Below are 19,278 nucleotides of genomic sequence, written 5' to 3'. Positions count from 1 at the left end.
AGAGGAACAAATTTAGAACCAGAAATCAAGTTAATGTTACTCATTGTTGCCACTGGCTTCTGAGAGAGAATGCTTCTGTAACTGGTCCTGCAAATGAGGGCCACTGTTTTGCCTGCAGAAGGTACTTAGGTTTCTTCCATGTGTTTTAAATTCTGGACACATGTTAAGACCTGACTGGTCATTGGAGGATCAGCACCTGATATAATAGGCGAAGATGTACCTGTCCAGTGATGGTACATACATTTCCTGTACCTGGTAAATAGCTACTGCCATGAACAATATTTACAAAAAGTCCAGCCCTGGCTTTTTAGTAGTCTGAGAAATGAGTAACAAGTGTTATATTACCCCATGTTACCCATATTCCATCAGAAAAGGAAATGTAATATGTAGCAAAGGGCTCTGTAAGCAGACCCTTAATGATAAGTATTTTAGTCACTTATTATTTTTACAATAACCAAGGGAAAGAGTCCAGGTGGCCCCCTTAGAATGTTAAGTATTATGTTTGGAGCCTTAATTCAATCCTGTGCCACTAAGAAGATTACTGTGCTTTTGAGACAAAGTTCCAATTTTGACAAACAGCTTTTCTCACAGAATTCTCTGAATTCATAATCTGTTCATCCTGGTTCTGGTCCTTCTTATTCTTATATTCTACTATATGCTGCCGCATTTTAGATGATAAGCACCCAGAGTGTTCTGGTACAGTGTGGCACGAGGCAACCAGAATAGTGTTGGCCATAAATAACTGGCATGTAAAAACAGGGTGGACCAATTTAACATCAACCCTGCCTGTGAACTCAGCAGAAAGGACTCCGAGGAAGAACATCCTATATCTCTTCTCTGTAACATTTACACGGAATGCTTAGTTCTACACACATCACGAAATTCTGAAAAAAGAAAGAACACCTTTATTTGACAATTTCATCTAGGCACTCCCAGTACTTTGGCTCACTGAGTAAGAGACTTCACGTCCTTCATGTCTGGGAAGCAGCTGTGTGTATCTTCCTTACTTTAGGAGTGTCTGCCTTGACCAGAGAGAAACTGAGCCAAGATTTATGTAGTTTCAATGCGCAGTACATGAGGATTAAGGAGTGCACTTGTGATGAGCACCAGGTGTTGTATGTAAGTGTTGAATAAGTTTCTTATTTTTAAATGAAGCATGTAAATCAACCCCATTTTGGAGACATTTTTAAAGTATAACAAGTCTGCTATGTATTTAGAAATATTGAATAGTTGAGATTTAAGTATTTCAGTGTATTTAAATTTTACTTTTAAAAAGTAAGAATAATAAATAGGGGAGATGGAGAGTGTGTGGAGGTATCAGTGAAATAAGAATGGAAATAAGAATGGAAGAATGCTGGTAATTGTTGAAGCTAGGTGATGAGAGTTTGTTACACTATTTTGTTTAGTTTGTATATATTAAAACTTTTGCAAGATAAAGTCTACTACATCAAAATAAGGATTACCCCCTCCCCAATGGTTCTTATTAGATCTTATTTTTACCTTTTTCAATGTGGTTACTGCAAATTATTTTCACCCTGAAAATGCACATTCCAAACCTATAACCTTCAGGTTCCAATCAGTCCAGAGGATTGGGTGAAATGTATTCTATAGATCTTAACAATAATCCTTACATCACTTTGAACTGCTCAGATGTATGTGATTTTTTTAAAGTAAGTAATAAATGTGCCTGTTTTGGGAAAATTAATCCTCTTTGGTATTGAAGCAAAGTTATTCTAAAAATATTTTCCAAACACACACACCATTTTTCATTGCCATATAATTTTATCAGAAAGAACTCTGAATGACTTTGAAGTCTCCAGTGGCATAAAAATCAGAGTCACACTTAAAAGGTTCTTTAGAAAGAGTCACGTAAATGTTCCCATTGTCCACTGTCACTGTATGAATCCTTTGCTTTACTCCTTTGGAGCACCACTCAGGTTTTGCTGATGGATCTCTAGGGTTTATAGACTGGTATAGTCCTTCTCCTGTTGCCAAAGTAATTTTGTATTTATGCCAGGGGCAAACTATGCATGGTCGTCCGTCAAACTCCTGGGGAAGGAAATAAATGATTTAATAGTCTGACATTTCCAACATTCACAATAAATCTCAGACTCAGAACAGATTCTATTGCAGAATAACCAGGTTAAAGAACAGGCCAGCTCCTCTTTTTTCCTTCCATTTACAAATTATTCAGCATAAGGCAGAACCTAATCTTAGCAGTCATCAGGTCACTTTTGCATTTGATTAGAAACCCAGCGTGTTAGAACTGTATCAGAAAATGAGCTCAGGCAACTACACCATGTGACTGAAGCTATGCTGTTATGTATTAGATGTGAACGTCACTTCCTTGACAGAAATGGGACAAGGGCATCAAGTGCTTCTAAAGGAATTTCCTCTAGCCGCTGGGAGCACAGTAAGCTTCAAATATAAATTTAAGAAGGTTACTAAAGGCATGAGTGTATACGTTAACTGAAGAGTGATCTGTGACTCAAAGCAGTCAATTCTCAACTTTTTAACTGTCTTAAGTCAGTGGTTCTCAAATTTTAAACAGCATGGGAATCACCTGGATCTTGTTTAAGTTCAGTAGGCTTAGGGTAGGGTACAAGATTCTGTGGTTCCAACAAACTCCCAGGTGACGCCAGTGTTGCTGGTCTATGGATCACACTTGGAGGAGCAAAGTCTTACAGCTCTCATTATGGTCCAAAACTCAGGGAAATTCTTTCACATTATCATCACCACGTGCTTACCTTTTTCTCTACACCAGAAGTGCAGGAGTGCTGATATTGTACCCCCACAGAACTGTCAACAAACATTCACATTTTCATAATTCATACATTCATGTTCATAATGTATGTCCTTTAACATGAGGACAGGTGTGGAAATAGGTAGATATGAAGTGTAGAGAGAGTGGAACACTAAGTTTAAGCATTCATTTTTTACTGTTCAGGGAGGAGAGGGAGGGAAGGAGGGAAAGAAATCAGTTTTATGAAGTAGAAAACAAATTAGGCAGCTAGCTAGTTTGGAAGTAAGACAGTTCCCCCATTCCCTCCTCAGATAAGCCTTTTTAAAAAAAAAATTTTTTTAAATACACACATTTTTACTACATTATACAGGTAATATATAATCACCAAAAAAAATCAAACTGTGCAGTAAAAAGTAAAAAGTGAATGTTACTTTTTATTTAAAAAATTGGATCTCATTAGACATATTATTCTATGGCTTGCTTTTTTCTGCTCAAAGATATACTGCTGACATCCCTCCATACCAACACACAAAAATCTGCCTCATTAATTTTGTGGCTGCACAGTTTTCCACAGCATGGCTATTCATAGCTTATTGAAACTGTTTCCTATTGTTAAAACATTTAGGTTGCCTTCAATTTTTCATTATGACAAATAATGCCACAGTAAACCTCTCCTTTATATATTCTTAAACATTTGTGCAATTATATCTGCAGGGTAGATATCAGAGTATAATTGTTAGGTCAGAAGACATGCATACTTCTCATATTTATCTGTGAAATAGTTTTCTCTACATTGTAGGACTGTAAATTCCTAGAATATTAGCAATTATACTCAAAGCATTAAAAGACAGTTCAAACTCAAATACAATTTTTTTGCATACAGAATGAGACAATATAAATAAAACGTGAATTTGTAGAGAATAGATTTTACATACCTCTATTTCTCCCAAATGTAAAGGCCCTCCTGAGTCTGAAAAGAAATTTAATATTACATCTAGTCACTAAAAAAAAAAAAAACAAAAAAACAAAAAAACAAAAAACACCTGAAATTTTGATAGTTTTGTGGTTAGTAAACAAATACAAGGTTTACAAATGAAAAATAAACTCTTACGGTAACAGCGAATATCCATCGCATGATATTCTCCTTTGTGGTAGAAAATGACCACTTCTCTATCATGGACAACAGCTGTCATTCTTTTAGATTTTTTAATGTCATCTTCTCTGCCAACACAGACAGGAGAATATTCCTTCACTTCAGGATCTTGTTCAGAGCCATCAAGATCCATGCTAGTCGAACAAAACAAAAAGCAAGTAGTCTTCACTAGTTTGGCTATGGAGAGAATCATACTGTAATAGACGTTTGATTTCTCTAAGACTGATGGATGGTGTTTTTGTTTTTTGTTTTTTTTGGTAGCTATACAAAATAAAACATTTATACACACTGGGTCATGGTCATAATTTCAAGTTAGAGACTCTTAAAGCTTGCCCAAATTAGGGGAGATTCCCCACTTTGACGCTGGACTCATATTAGATTCATTTCAATGGGTAAGGTGTGTATTTCAAAGTCCCAAGACCCAAAGAGTTAAGTTTCATTGTCCTTTTATTCCCTATCAATTCAATGCTAAACAACAGCCAGTTACCAGTGTTGTTTTCAACCTTCTTCTGAAGGTAGGATTCTTTGATAGTCTGAACAGTCTTGGATCTCTTGGTTGAGATCTTGGTAGGGTGATTCATTTGATTTTGCCTGGAGTGAAAAGCCAGTCTTAGAAATCAACCAGATAACTACTCTGCCATAAGGAGATAGGTATGAATGGGCATATTACATTTTCTTAACTCAGAAACTGTCATTACTTTCTTCTGCCTTGTTGGGAATTCAAAGAGATGGCTTTCTCTTCAATTAATTTATAGAAGTATGTAATATATAGAAGTATATATTTCTAATATATGTATGTATATATTATATGTACATACTTTGTTAGAATATATGTATATATATTGTTAGAATTGTATATATATTGTATACATTGTTAGAATATATGTATATATATTTCTAAACAAAGAAGTTTTAGTAGAGAATTTCCAGGTACTCTGAATATATTTTTTCTCAGCACAGATGTTTAGGCTACTTCTTTGAAAGCAGCTCTTTCAAAGAGACCTTTGTATACTTTAAAAACACAGTCATAGTCTGTTAATTCCATGTGAGAAGGAAACATCAAGATACATCAGTGTCAGGAGTGTCAGCCTCTGTAGAGGATTTTCCTGAGGGCGTCCCATAGGAGGAGTATTTAAGTTTTATTCTCTGACAGTTTCTGGAAAACAAAACAAAACAAAAAAACTATATATCCTGTTTTGCCAAGAATTGCTGTATTTTTCTTTCTTCACTCCTAACCCCAAATCTTTCTTCTTCTCGCCACCCTCTTTCCATTAGTGTTGTAATCACCAATTTTTCTGGAAACATTCCTGCTTTTCCTCTCAGGATAGAGATTGTGGTGGTCTATAACTTTCAAAAAGTATAAAGAACCACATATAATATTACCTTAGGGTTGACAAACAGCTTTCTTCCCCAGGCAAGAGCATATTTTAAATCTTTGCATGTAATGAAATAAAAATCACAAAACGCAAACTAAGACCACTCAAAGAGTTTTACTTTTTATTTCTTAATAATGCATTTTTGGATATTCCTTCATGGTTTCTGCCCTCTGCTGGAGAATGGGAACCTTCAACTATCCAGGCAATGTCCAGCTCCACAAGTGGCATAAGGCAAGCTCACTCCCCAATGTGAGTGGACAGAAAAGAGGCTGCCTACAGCATTTGGGCATGAGATCTTGTATGTACCCAGACCATTACCTTGGAGCAGGGCTACTTCAACCCCTTTATTATATGAAAGAAACTAAAAGTTCATGGTAACATCTAATCACAACCTACTTTTTCTTTGGATCATTGATGGACAAATTTCTCTGTAATCTATTTAGGGAGGAATATATGTCTAAAAAGTAAGCGGGAAAATTTCTCAAGAAGGGACTATTGACAGTAATCTTTAGCACAGAATTACAAAATGAAAAGAAAATTTCAACAATAGATCTTCAGATTCTCCTTTTGCAAAGTTCTCTTTTCTTGTCAGAGATTATCATTCATTTGACAAATATTTTCTCAACACGTACTATGTGACTAGCACTTCAAGGAAGTAAAAGAGATAAGGTCTCTTTCTTCTAGATATTATATTCTAGTTGGTGAGACCAACAAATAAATACCAGTAAACAAATACACAAATGATATAATTACACAGTACCATAACAACCATGAATAAAATTAACTGTGTAATATGAGAGAGAAAAGGGGAGGCCATTTTGCAAAGAATAGGCTGGGAAGATGATTCTGAAATGACAGTTGAGCTAGAACCTGAAAAATGCAAATGAACCAGACATTCTAAGAGCTGAAGGAAGAGCATTCCAGGCCAAGGAACAACAAATATGAAAACCTGAGGAAAGGAGACTTGGCTAATGAGGAACAGATAGGAGACCGGACCATAACAAGTGCGCTTAGTGAAACAAACAGGAGCCAGGTCATGCAGTACTGTGTGTGAATTTTATTGTAGGGGCAAAGGGAATGCGTTAAAGGGTGTAAAGCAGGCAGAGATGACATGATCTGTTTTTAAAAGAATGCCCTGGCTGTGTGGACAATAGATTGTAGCCAAACAAGAGTGGAAACACAGAAATCAGAAAGCTATTGTAGTGATCCACAGGACAGAATATGGTGGTTTGGACCAGGGTGTTGATTTTGTGGGGGTGAAAAAGTAACAACAACAACAACAACAACAATAGCAGTAGCCACAATTACACTGTGCTAATTAAATGTCAGGTACTGTTTTAAGACTTTACATTTACTTAACTCATTTAATATCCTAACATGTTACTATAAAAAGGTATTATTTTAATTGTATAGTGAGGAAACTGAGTAAGAGCAGAGAGGTTGGGCTTGTGAACAGGAATAAAGGAGCTACAGAAAATAAATAAGGGTAGCTCCCAGGTTTTAGTTTTGTGCAACCAGCGAGATTGTAACTATGATAGGAAAGACTGAAAATGGAATGGTATTTCCAGAAATGGAAAATCAAGAACTAGCTACATTTTGCACATACTGAGTTTGGTGTAACTAAAAGACTCTAGACAGAGATATCATGTCTACAGTTGGATATATGAAACTAGAGTTGAGAATCACAAGAGAGAGAAATTTGAGAGTTGAAAAGTTACAGAATTCAATGGAGTAAGTTGGAGAGGGAGTACAGACAGGTCTAATATAATTCCTTAGGTGCATCAACAGTTAAAGATCAAGTGGAAGAGAGCCTGAAGAGAGGCAAGACCAGTATGTGTCCAATATACTGTTAATCAAATGACATTCACTTGGTGTTTACTTTTCTGTCCTACATTTTCCTCAAATGATAAGTAAGTGGTGATCCACTGCCTTCAGGAAGGCAGGCAATGAGGTGAAATCCATTCTAATGCTGGCCACCTCTATGTGTATTACACAATACATGAAGAAAATATGGACTTCCTAGGAAATTGTCCCAAAAGGTTGGTTCTTTCATGAAGGGTTGGACTACTTTTCTCCTTGTAATTTTCCTTATTTCCTTAACCTCCACTCTCCTAGAAATCAAATAGTGGTTAAATTCCAAGTAAGAGTTTACATCCAGAATTATTATTACTAATTTTCTTCCTAGTATCTTTAAAGTTTGTTTATTAGATTCTTAAATACCCTTTTGGCCAAATATAGAAATTGAAAGGTGAGAAAAATAAGACTAAGAAATCTTTCAATATTGTTCATTTTGAGACTGGCTCTCTGTATAGGTCTGATCTAGCCCTTCAATCAAAATAATGATTTATATACATCACTGTATGACATTTAGGAGCTATTATTTCAAAATTAATCACACAATCAGCCTTAAAAATGGCTTATATGTTCATTTTCAATCCAAAATAACTCTTCAATCATAATGTCTCAATAGATGTTTATGTTGACACAAGCCTTCCAAAACAAAATGTAACAACCATTCTAAAGGTTGTGGCAAGGCTAGGTTTTACTCAACATTTCCAGTTTCAGGTCCATTTTAACAATTTAATTATTTTATGGATTTCATCAGATTGGGAAATGAGAAAGCTGCAGATAACGTGAGAGGTATCCAACTCTGCCTGATACAAGATAAGGAATTACATATAGAAAAGGAAAGGAAGTGAATCAAAGTGATGGCCCATGATAGTTGTAGAGACCCAGATGCTGTTAAACAAAGGAAGGTTGCCATGGAATGCTCATGGTGTTAAACAGAATACAGTTGCCTATAATTTAAGATATTTAACAAAATTATAAACCACATGTCAACTTCAAATATTCTAATTTTAGGAAGATGACCAATCCTTCCTAATCTACCTCCTCTTCAAATACAGTAATATTGTCATATTTCAAAGGAAGTTATACAGAGTGATGATGTAACTTTCCTTGAGAACAGGAAACTGCCATTTTGATTTCACTCGTCTTAGGTTAACATTTTACATATAAATGCATATATGGAAATTCTTTTAAAAATTTCTTTAAATGTTTATTTATTTTTGAGAGAAAGAGAGCACACATGAGCAGGGGAGGGACAGAGAGAGAGGGAGTCAGAGAATTCGAAGCAGGCTCCAGGCTCTGAGCTGTCAGCACAGAGCCTGATGTGGGGCTCGAACTCATGAACCAGGAGATCATGACCTGACCCGAAATTGGGCGCTTAAATGACTGAGCCCCCCCAGGTGCCCCTTGTGGAACCTCTTTAAAAAGGGCACTTGGACCTTGATGAATATAGATTAGAATGGTCATAAGCTGTAGACCCAATCTCCTCCCAACAAGAGGGAATATGTGTTTTATTGCAGAGGCTCCAGGCTTTCTGATGACTTTTCTAAATATTTATTTAATCTTGTATGACTGATTGATTGGAAGTCTGGAAATGTTGGGAGAAAAAGAGCATGGATAAGTTTGTAAAACAGAAATTATTATTTAGAAGTAAAAAATCTCCATGTGAATGTGTTAGGAGAGAGCCTTAGATGAAGGACTTCACAGGCTACTGTTTTGAAAAGGGTAATTCTGAGCCACAAGGAACATAGATACTAGATATTACATCAGCCTGCGCTCCAAAACTGAGGTGTAGGATTAGGGATGTTTGTGTGTGTGCATGTGTGTTGATGAGGAGAGGCAGGAAGGAACTTTGAATTCAAGGTATAAAGGAAAGCATTACACAAATCAATCTTAGGAAATTATAGAAATGTCAAGTCTGTACTCTGAAGTTTGCACTGTTAATTCCTGCTCTAACTAACCTAGTTGCTTTTTACATGATGGAAAAACATAACATATGCTATTTTAAAAAATTATTTCACAATAAGTAAATCAGACTGAGAAAGACAAATACCATGTGATTTCACTCAAATGAATAAACAAAGAAACAAAAAGCAGAATCAGACCTATAAACACAGAGAACTGATGGCTGCCAAAGGGAAGGGGGTTAGGGAATGGCAAAATTGGTAAGGGGGAGTGGGAGATACAGACCTCCAGTTATGGAATGAATAAGTCATGAGAATAAAAGGCACAGCAGAGAGAATACAGTCAATAATATTGTAATAGTGTTGTATGGTGACAGATGGTAGCTACACTTGTGGTGAGCACAGCTAACATACAGAGAAGCTGAATCACTATGTTGTACACCTGAAACTAATGTAACATTGTGTGTCAACTATACTCAAATTAAAAAACTGAAAATCATTTCACAATAACAAAAAAACCCAAAAATATAGTATTTTTAAGAAAAGGCAATGAGGGCCATGCCATAATTTCCTGGATTAGCTGTGGCTAACAGAAGGCTGGATTACCACATCCCTAAACAATTATCTTGTTTTGCTCGATATTGGCAGGTACCCAAAGTATACAAATTTCTTAGGTGGTAGTATTTACTCCACAGCATTGGATGTGCAGCCTTTATCACATTTTGTGACAGAACAGACAGAGGGGCAATAAAGATAAGATAAAAGGGAACAGATGAACTGAAATAGGCTGAAGAAAAAAACAAGAAATGTGGAGTTTGCAACACGTATAACCGACTAAGGATGACGACTCAGAAAGTATGAAGGACTTTACTATACCAGTAAAGTGCAAACACACACACACACATACACACACACACACACACACACACACACACACACACACAGAAAAATGGGCAAAAGACACAAACATTGCATAGATGAGAAAGTGTAAATGGCCAGTGATTACATGTAAAGATGCTCCACCTCATCAGAAGGAAAAAGTAAAAGAAAGGCAAAGCAAAGTCACAAATGGGATACTATTTTCTATCCAATTGAGGGGCAAAAATTATAGCAAGTATTGGTGAGGATATGGAGAAATTGATAGTGATGACATTAATTAGTGCTACCACAATTTGGCATGACCTAGTAAAGTCGAACATATTCACGATCCATTAATCCCCCTTTAAGTACACTCCAGAGAAACATGCAGAGGTACACTAAGAGATAATCACAGGAATGGTTATAACAGCAAACGATGGGAAAAAACTCAAAATGCATCAACAGTAGAATGGAGAATTTTCACATTCATTCAATGGAATGCAATGTAGCAGTAAAAAATGTCTGGATGCATCAAGTTGGATTAACTTCAAAAATATAACTTTAAAGGAAAACAATTTTTAAAGAATTCAGAGTATGCTTCTATTTTTACCAAGTGCAAAAATGGGCAAAACAAAGCAATATATCATTGATGGATACATGCAGATAGAGTAAATTTATAAAGAAAATCAAGGGGATAGAAAACACAAAATTTCTTAAATGCCTAAAAATGTAACATTTAGTCTTATATTTAAAATTACTCTTTTAGCTTATAAGTTGTATCCTACTTTACATTTATGTAATAGATGATCCAAAAACCAAGAAACGGGATAAAATGGCACTTTCTATCCTCAGAAAACGTGCCTCTGCAGAAAGATCATGAATGGACTGAGAATTTTGTTCAGCTTCTTTAAAAACTTGGCACTAGAAAGGGGCAATAAATGAATATTTAGTTTTCTTTGTCCAGGCAAAAAGTTAGAAAAGAAATACTAGTATCAAGCAAGTAAAATATATGAAATGTGCAGCATGAAAAGTTAATTAAGTTCTCCAGACTTCCAAAGAAATGAGAACCCAATACAATCCTTCCTCAAGTTTCAGTCTCTTCGAACATACAGTTTTAGCAGGGTTTGCACCCCAACCAAGGAAAACTGCAGTGAACTTTGCACAAGCTGATAAGAAATGAGCAGAGAACGCTGGGCTAAATGATAAAAGGTTTCAGAGAACTATGATTACAGTCTTGCTTTTTGCTTAGGAAAGTATTATCATACCCTTCAAATAATGATCATATGTATTTATGATAGCTAGTAATATTTATAATTAACATCCACATTGTTCTTAATTAAATATTGTGAATATCATGGTCCATTCAGACAATAATAAGAGTCAATGTATTCACCTTAGTTACTGTTACTTTGATGCACTATTCATATGCTCCCATACATTTCCTCATTTTGAGTCTACTTTAAGATAGCAGAATCTTAACTAAAAAGAAAGTGAAAAGTTAACCGGTCTGTGCTGTTTGGGGACTAGATCAAGCAAAGTCACTTCTGAAAAATTTAGCCATTTTGTTCCATTTTCCTCCTTAAGAAGTATTTTTTTGGCCCGTGCCTAAAATAGGTTTCTAAAGGTGCTAACACCATATAAAATTACAGATTAGTTCAATAGATCCTCAGTCTCTATTAGATACTTTTCCAGCATAGGGAATCCATTCAGGTTAAATTAAAAAAATAAATAAGTTTCCATAAGACACTGGAGACAAAAGAGACATGAAATTAAAAGAACTTACTTGTTATTCCTCTTGATCTCTGACAAAGGTGCTTTTACTAAGTCTGGAGCCTTGACCTACACATTATCAGAATGCATAGCTCCAGGGTGACACCCTTGTTTTTAGGTTCAGAGAAGAGACCAGCCTTAGATATTAGTTTTGCATCTCTTTGGATGGCAGAATATTATAGATAAAACTAGTTATCCTTCAGTGAGTGGCCACCCACTTGGACTGTTTGCATACAGGAGTTCACTATCTCCAAGGGGTAAGCAGTATACCTATCTTGCAGATTAGGAAACTAAGGGTAAAGGATCCCCTTTAACAAAAGTAGCAGTCAGAATTCAAAACCCACAAAGTAGCACTCAGGATTCAAACCTACATCTTCTGAGTCTATATTCAGTGAACACAGTGTATACATCTTAACATTTCATCTAAGCAGCATCCATGGGTTTATAAAAACACGTGGCCTGCAAGTAAACTGTCTTAAAGGTACAAAGCCTTTTAGCAAAAAAAAGATATCTGTGTACGTACATATATACATAGATGTACGTTTATCACCAAACATGGTTCTGAATTTTTTTTTACTTTAGGAAAGCTAATGTCACAAGAGTAGCATCAACAGATGTTTAAAGCGGAATAGTTCCCTAATCATTTAATAAAGTCATGTAGCTGCTCTGGAATTTACTACCATCATCCCTGCTATTAGAAATCTGTAATCACTGGTGAGTTCGTCTCGGTTTGAATCCTGGCTCTGCGTGATTTGGGGCAAGTTGCTTAATTTCCCTGTGCTGCAGTCTGCACGTCTATAAGAATGATCTGCCACATAGGGATGTGGAGAGAAATGAATGCTCACTACAAATCAAGTGTTTTATAGCAGGACCGGACCATGGGAAACGCTCTAACCATGTTAGCTGTCATCTCTAAGGCCCTTCCAGTTCTGACAAATTAACGCACGACTTGAAAGTGTATTTAACACCTTAGTAAAGACCTTCTACAGTAGTTATACGGAGAGGCACTCAGGAACCCCGGGCACAGGCTACACGTGGCTGTCCAGAGGTTCTGGACTGTTGCGCCTACAGACTTCAGGAGACGAGTATCTACCACGGCCTGGGCTGCAGAAACCGCGGAGCAGATTTAGTACGCATAGAGGCCAGGAAAGCTAGTTAAAAACGCCCCGCCTGCCCCACACAGGCGGCAGGTCCCGGGTGGGCCCAGACTGTAAGGTGAACAAGCTCGAAGGGCCTCGCTGTGACTGGGCGGAAGCCAGTCCGGAGATTAACGGTTAACGAACGCGAGCCGACTCCTAGCAGAGCCACAGCGCTCAGAAGGGCCGGGAGCATAGGCCAGACGACAGCACGCCCCACCAGCTGCAGGCCACCGCCGGCGCTGCCGGCGGAAGCCCGACCTGAGGCCCGCAGCCCGGCCGGAAACAGCGGCTTTCCCGAGCCCCGCCCAACCCCGCCGCGAGAGTGAATTTACCTTTAATCCCTTGCTCCGCCTCCGCAAGTCCTGCCAGCAGCTGAGGCCTCGTGACTCTCCTGCGGGAGCCAGGCCTCCGACGGAGGCTCGGAGCTTCCGCGGGGCGGGGCAAGCCGCCCACGTGACCCGAGAGCGCCTGCCCTCGGAGACTGCCTCAGTGGCACTGCGGGCTGATGACCGCCTTCCCCAGCTGGCCGCTGGTCAACCGCGCTCTGCCGAGGCCTCCGAACTGACAGTCGTGAAAGTGTGCTTGACAACCGTAGGTAGCATCTATTTTAAAATATGTGTTAATCTCACTACATTTATCCACATTTTACATGCATCCACGATCTCACTCTCAGGAATTTACCTTATAAAATATTTACAGAAGTTCATCACGATGCGTATAATCTATGTGTAAGGATGCTTACTGCCACGAAAGAATTAAGAATAGCTAAAGTGATCAGCAAGAAGGGAATGGTGGTCAAATAAAATATGGTGTAGACATGTGAATTACTTTGTAGCCACATACTCAACAGATATCATGAATGTAATTAATATTAAAAAGGAAAGGATACAATACACAATTCTTTGGTGTAAATAAAAATATTTCTCATGATACAAATAGATATATATGTACGTAAGCTTTTTATAAGATTTTTTTTTTAACTTAACTGGTTGCATTAGAGGTGGTAGATAAGTTTTTGAACTTTGCTGTTTCTCTGTATACTTTGTGAATTTGAAAACAAATGAAACACAACACCTCCCACTTGTATTCAAAGCTGGAAGCTAGTTGAGTCTGGCATGTTTTTTATTTTTTTATTTTTTATTTTTGGTTTATTTATTTATTTATTTATTTATTTTTCAATATATGAAATTTATTGTCAAATTGGTTTCCATAAAACACCCAGTGCTCATCCCAAAAGGTGCCCTCCTCAATACCCATCACCCACCCTGCCCGCCCTCCCACCCCCCATCAACCCTCAGTTTGTTCTCAGTTTTTAAGAGTCTCTTATGCTTTGGCTCTCTCCCACTCTAACCTCTTTTTTTTTTTTTTTCCTTCCCCTCCCCCATGGGTTTCTGTTAAGTTTCTCAGGATCCACATAAGAGTGAAACCATATGGTATCTGTCTTTCTCTGTATGGCTTATTTCACTTAGCATCCCACTCTCCAGTTCCATCCACGTTGCTACAGAGGGCCATATTTCATTCTTTCTCATTGCCACGTAGTACTCCATTGTGTGTATAAACCACAATTTCTTTATCCATTCATCAGTTGATGGACATTTAGGCTCTTTCCATAATTCAGCTATTGTTGAGAGTGCTGCTATAAGCATTGGGGTACAAGTGCCCCTATGCATCAGTGCTCCTGTATCCCTTGGGTAAATTCCTAGCAGTGCTATTGCTAGGTCATAGGATAGGTCTATTGTTAATTTTTTGAGGAACCTCCACACTGTTTGCCAGAGTGGCTGCACCAGTTTGCATTCCCACCAACAGTGCAAGAGGGTTCCCATTTCTCCACATCCTCTCCAGCATCTATAGTCTCCTGATTTGTTCATTTTGGCCACTCTGACTGGTGCGAGGTGGTATCTGAATGTGGTTTTGATTTGTATTTGCCTGATGAGGAGCGACGTTGAGCATCTTTTCATGTGCCTGTTGGCCATCCAGATGTCTTCTTTAGAGAAGTGTCTATTCATGTTTTCTGCCCATTTCTTCACTGGGTTATTTGTTTTTCGGGTGTGGAGTTTGGTGAGCTCTTTACAGATTTTGGATACTAGCCCTTTGTCCGATATGTCATTTGCAAATATCTTTTCCCATTCCGTTGGTTGCCTTTTAGTTTTGTTGGTTGTTTCCTTTGCTGTGCAGAAGCTTTTTATCTTCATAAGGTCCCAGTAATTCATTTTTGCTTTTAATTCCCTTGCCTTTGGGGATGTGTCGAGCAAGAGATTGCTACGGCTGAGGTCAGAGAGTTCTTTTCCTGCTTTCTCCTCTAGGGTTTTGATGGTTTCCTGTCTCACATTCAGGTCCTTTATCCATTTTGAGTTTATTTTTGTGAATGGTGTGAGAAAGTGGTCTAGTTTCAACCTTCTGCATGTTGCTGTCCAGTTTTCCCAGCACCATTTGTTAAAGAGACTGTTTTTTTTCCATTGGATGTTCTTTCCTGCTTTGTCAAAGATGAGTTGGCCATACGTTTGTGGGTCTAGTTCTGAGGTTCTATTCTATTCCATTGGTCTATGTGTCTGTTTTTGTGCCAATACCATGCTGTCTTGATGATGACAGCTTTGTAGTAGAGGCTAAAGTCTGGGATTGTGATGGCTCCTGCTTTGGTCTTCTTCTTCAAAATTACTTTGGCTATTCAGGGCCTTTTGTGGTTCCATATGAATTTTAGGATTGCTTGTACTAGTTTTGAGAAGAATGCTGGTGCAATTTTGATTGGGATTGCATTGAATGTGTAGATAGCTTTGGGTAGTATTGACATTTTGACAATATTTATTCTTCCAATCCATAAGCAGGGAATGTCTTTCCATTTCTTTATATCTTCTTCAATTACCTTCATAAGCTTTCTATAGTTTTCAGCATACAGATCTTTTACATCTTTGGTTAGATTTATTCCTAGGTATTTTATGCTTCTTGGTGCAATTGTGAATGGGATCAGTTTTTTTATTTGTCTTTCTGTTGCTTCATTGTTAGTGTATAAGAATGCAACTGATTTCTGTACATTGATTTTGTATCCTGCAACTTTGCTGAATTCCTGTATCAGTTCCAGCAGACTTTTGGTGGAGTCTATCGGATTTTCCATGTATAATATCATGTCATCTGCAAAAAGCGAAAGCTTGACTTCATCTTTGCCAATTTTGATGCCTTTGATTTCCTTTTGTTGTGTGATTGCTGATGCTAGAACTTCCAACACTCTGTTAAACAACAGCGGTGAGAGTGGGCATCCCTGTCGTGTTCCTGATCTCAGGGAAAAAGCTCTCAGTTTTTCCCCATTGAGGATGATGTTAGCTGTGGGCTTTTCCTAAATGGATTTTATGATGTTTAAGTATGTTCCTTCTACCCCGACTTTCTCAAGGGTTTTTATTAAGAAAGGTTGCTGGATTTTGTCAAAGGCCTTTTCTGCATCGATTGACAGGATCATATGGTTCTTATCTTTTCTTTTATTAATGTGATGTATCACGTTGATTGATTTGCGAATGTTGAACCAGCCCTGTAGCCCAGGAATGAATCCCACTTGATCATGGTGAATAATTCTTTTTATATGCCGTTGAATTTGATTTGCTAGTATCTTATTGAGAATTTTTGCATCCATATTCATCAGGGATATTGGCCTGTAGTTCTCTTTTTTTTTACTGGGTCTCTGGTTTAGGAATCAAAGTAATACTGGCTTCATAGAATGAGTCTGGAAGTTTTCCTTCCCTTTCTATTTCTTGGAATAGCTTAAGAAGGATAGGTATTATCTCTGCTTTAAACGTCTGGTAAAAGTCCCCTGGGAAGCCATCTGGTCCTGGACTCTTACTTGTTGGGAGATTTTTGATAACTGATTCAATTTCTTCGCTGGTTATGGGCCTGTTCAAGCTTTCTATTTCCTCCTGATTGAGTTTTGGAAGCGTGTGGGTGTTTAGGAATTTGTCCATTTCTTCCAGGTTGTCCAGTTTGTTGGCATATAATTTTTCATAGTATTCCCTGATAATTGTTTGTATCTCTGAGGGATTGGTTGTAATAATTCCATTTTCATTCATGATTTTATCTATTTGGGTCATCTCCCTTTTCTTTTTGAGAAGCCTGGCTAGAGGTTTGTCAATTTTGTTTATTTTTTCAAAAAACCAACTCTTGGTTTCGTTGATCTGCTCTACAGTTTTTTTAGATTCTATATTGTTTATTTCTGCTCTGATCTTTATTATTTCTCTTCTTCTGCTTGGTTTAGGCTGCCTTTGCTGTTCTGCTTCTATTTCCTTTAGGTGTGCTGTTAGATTTTGTATTTGGGATTTTTCTTGTTTCTTGAGATAGGCCTGGATTGCAGTGTATTTTCCTCTCAGGACTGCCTTCGCTGAGTCCAAAGCGTTTGGATTGTTGTATTTTCATTTTCGTTTGTTTCCATATATTTTTTAATTTCTTCTCTAATTGCCTGGTTGACCCACTCATTCGTTAGTAGGGTGTTCTTTAACCTCCATGCTTTTGGAGGTTTTCCAGACTTTTTTCTGTGGTTGATTTCAAGCTTCATAGCATTGTGTTCTGAAAGTATGCATGGTATAATTTCAATTCTTGTAGACTTATGAAGGGCTGTTTTGTGACCCAGTATATGATCTATCTTGGAGAATGTTCCATGTGCACTCGAGAAGAAAGTATATTGTGTTGCTTTGGGATGCAGAGTTCTAAATATATCTGTCAAGTCCATCTGATCCAATGTGTCATTCAGGGCCCTTGTTTCTTTATTGACCGTGTGTCTAGATGATCTATCCATTTCTGTAAGTGGAGTGTTAAAGTCCCCTGCAATTACCACATTCTTATCAATAAGGTTGCTTATGTTTATGAGTAATTGTTTTATATATTGGGGGCTCCGGTATTCGGCACATAGACATTTATAATTGTTAGCTCTTCCTGATGGATAGACGCTGTAATTATTATACAATGCCCTTCTTCATCTCTTGTTACAGCCTTTAATTTAAAGTCTAGTTTGTCTGATATAAGTATGGCTACTCCAGCTTTCTTTTGGCTTCCAGTCGCATGATAAATAGTTCTCCATCCCCTCACTCTTAATCTAAAGGTGTCCTCAGATCTAAAATGAGTCTCTTATAGACAGCAAATAGATGGGTCTTGTTTTTTTATCCATTCTGATACCCTATGTCTTTTGGTTGGCGCATTTAATCCATTTATATTCAGTGTTATTATAGAAAGATATGGGTTTAGAGTCAATGTGATGTCTGTATGTTTTATGCTTTAGCGATGTCTCTGGTACTTTGTCTCACAGGATCCCCCTTAGGATCTCTTGTAGGGCTGGTTTAGTGGTGACAAATTCCTTCAGTTTTTGTTTGTTTGGGAAGACCTTTATCTCTCCTTCTATTCGAAATGACAGACTTGCTGGATAAAGGATTCTTGGCTGCATATTTTTTTCTGTTCAACACATTGAAGATCTCGTGCCAATCCTTTCTGGCCCTCTTCCGTGGGCCTGTCGTCTGCGCTTGGCTCCGGAGAGTCTGTTCTGCTAATCCTCTGGCGGTTTTCTGGGTTATTTAGGCAGATATAGGTGGAATCTAAGTGATCAGCAGGACGCGCGGTGAGCCCAGCGTCCTCCTAAGCCGCCATCCTCATTCTTTCACTCTGGCATGTTTTTTAAAGTGTCCCCGACAATCTTCTAATGGAGTGGTTCTTAACTTGGGCTATACCTTAGAGTCACCTGGGAGTTTTAGACAGTCACAATGCCCGGACCAATGAAACCTGGGGTGGCAGGAGGGTTAACACATTTTTTCTAACTTCCCAGGTGATTCCAGTGTGACCTCAAGGTTGAAAACCACAATCTATATTTAATGTCCTGAATACTGATCTTAGATCATAGAGTGTTCCAGTGGGTCTGAGGCAGCTGAAATGCAGTGCCTTGTTCGTCTTCCTCATCAATTTTTCTGTAAGCCTCAACATATAAAATATTGAGAAACCCAGCATAATGGATTTGCCTCCAATGCTAATTTCTTCTGATTTCTATTCTGTTCAGTATAGTTTTAGGATGATAGTAATATTTTATGGGATAATTTCCCTTTTGACCGTTTACTGCACTGATCCAAGCAAAAACTAATCATCTAGTTTTGATGAACTGTCTTACCAAAGTGAAAATATATTTGGATTTATTATAAATTACATTATCTATTAGCCATTCCAAATTATTTTATGGCACATGGAGGGTGTTAGCAGTCTTTAGCTTGTGTCATGAAAGGGCTAAATAAGATTTGCTGTTTCTAATGAAAAGTCCTTCTTTTTTGCCTTGACATAATCTGGGCATTTAAATAAGACGTATCTTAGATTCTTTGACCTTAAATCTGATTTTGAATAAACAGAAGACCTCAGTAGTTACACATGCATATGTACACAAGAGGGAGAGAAACTTTCTTTTATTTCTGTATAAAGTATTAATGGGGTTAATCACGTAATAATATGAAATTCTTGGAAAACTTTAGTGTAAGTATGG

The 19,278-nt window shown here is 37.7% G+C and overlaps 1 protein-coding gene across 8 annotated transcripts; it reads right to left on the bottom strand.

The window, feature by feature from the left end:
• Positions 1-1,759: 1,759 nt before the first annotated feature.
• On the bottom strand, positions 1,760-13,220 carry RFESD (Rieske Fe-S domain containing). Of its 8 annotated transcripts, XM_047857715.1 has the most exons (6): positions 12,621-12,931; positions 11,276-11,361; positions 4,965-5,052; positions 3,855-4,030; positions 3,679-3,713; positions 1,760-2,049 (listed from the first exon to the last, which is right to left on the bottom strand). In XM_047857715.1, exons 3-6 carry the CDS (start codon positions 5,015-5,017, stop codon positions 1,786-1,788), a joined length of 528 nt encoding a protein of 175 aa, XP_047713671.1. In that variant the 5' UTR covers positions 5,018-5,052; positions 11,276-11,361; positions 12,621-12,931; the 3' UTR covers positions 1,760-1,785. The 8 variants fall into 8 exon arrangements, with proteins under 8 accessions (XP_047713671.1, XP_047713665.1, XP_047713684.1 ...); XM_047857709.1 differs by lacking the exons at positions 11,276-11,361; positions 12,621-12,931 and adding an exon at positions 13,124-13,212; XM_047857728.1 differs by lacking the exons at positions 11,276-11,361; positions 12,621-12,931 and adding an exon at positions 13,124-13,197 and having other exon boundaries at positions 4,899-5,052.
• Between the last annotated feature and the right edge of the window lie 6,058 nt (positions 13,221-19,278).

Source organism: Prionailurus viverrinus, chromosome A1 (genome assembly GCF_022837055.1).
Source record: "Prionailurus viverrinus isolate Anna chromosome A1, UM_Priviv_1.0, whole genome shotgun sequence".
NCBI classification, from domain to species: domain Eukaryota; kingdom Metazoa; phylum Chordata; class Mammalia; order Carnivora; family Felidae; genus Prionailurus; species Prionailurus viverrinus.
Note: the sequence above shows the minus strand (reverse complement) of the source record. Positions and strands in the feature narration are given on the sequence as shown.

Coding starts and splice junctions, on each gene's coding strand:
- RFESD (XM_047857709.1), bottom strand. CDS start 5,017: ATGGGACGCCCTCAGGAAAATCCTCTACAGAGGCTGACACTCCTGACA. Junction 4,031..4,964: donor CTGACACTCCTGACACTGAT/GTATCTTGATGT, acceptor TTGTTCGACTAG/CATGGATCTTGATGGCTCTG. Junction 2,050..3,678: donor TACATTTGGGAGAAATAGAG/GTATGTAAAATC, acceptor TTCCTTCCCCAG/GAGTTTGACGGACGACCATG.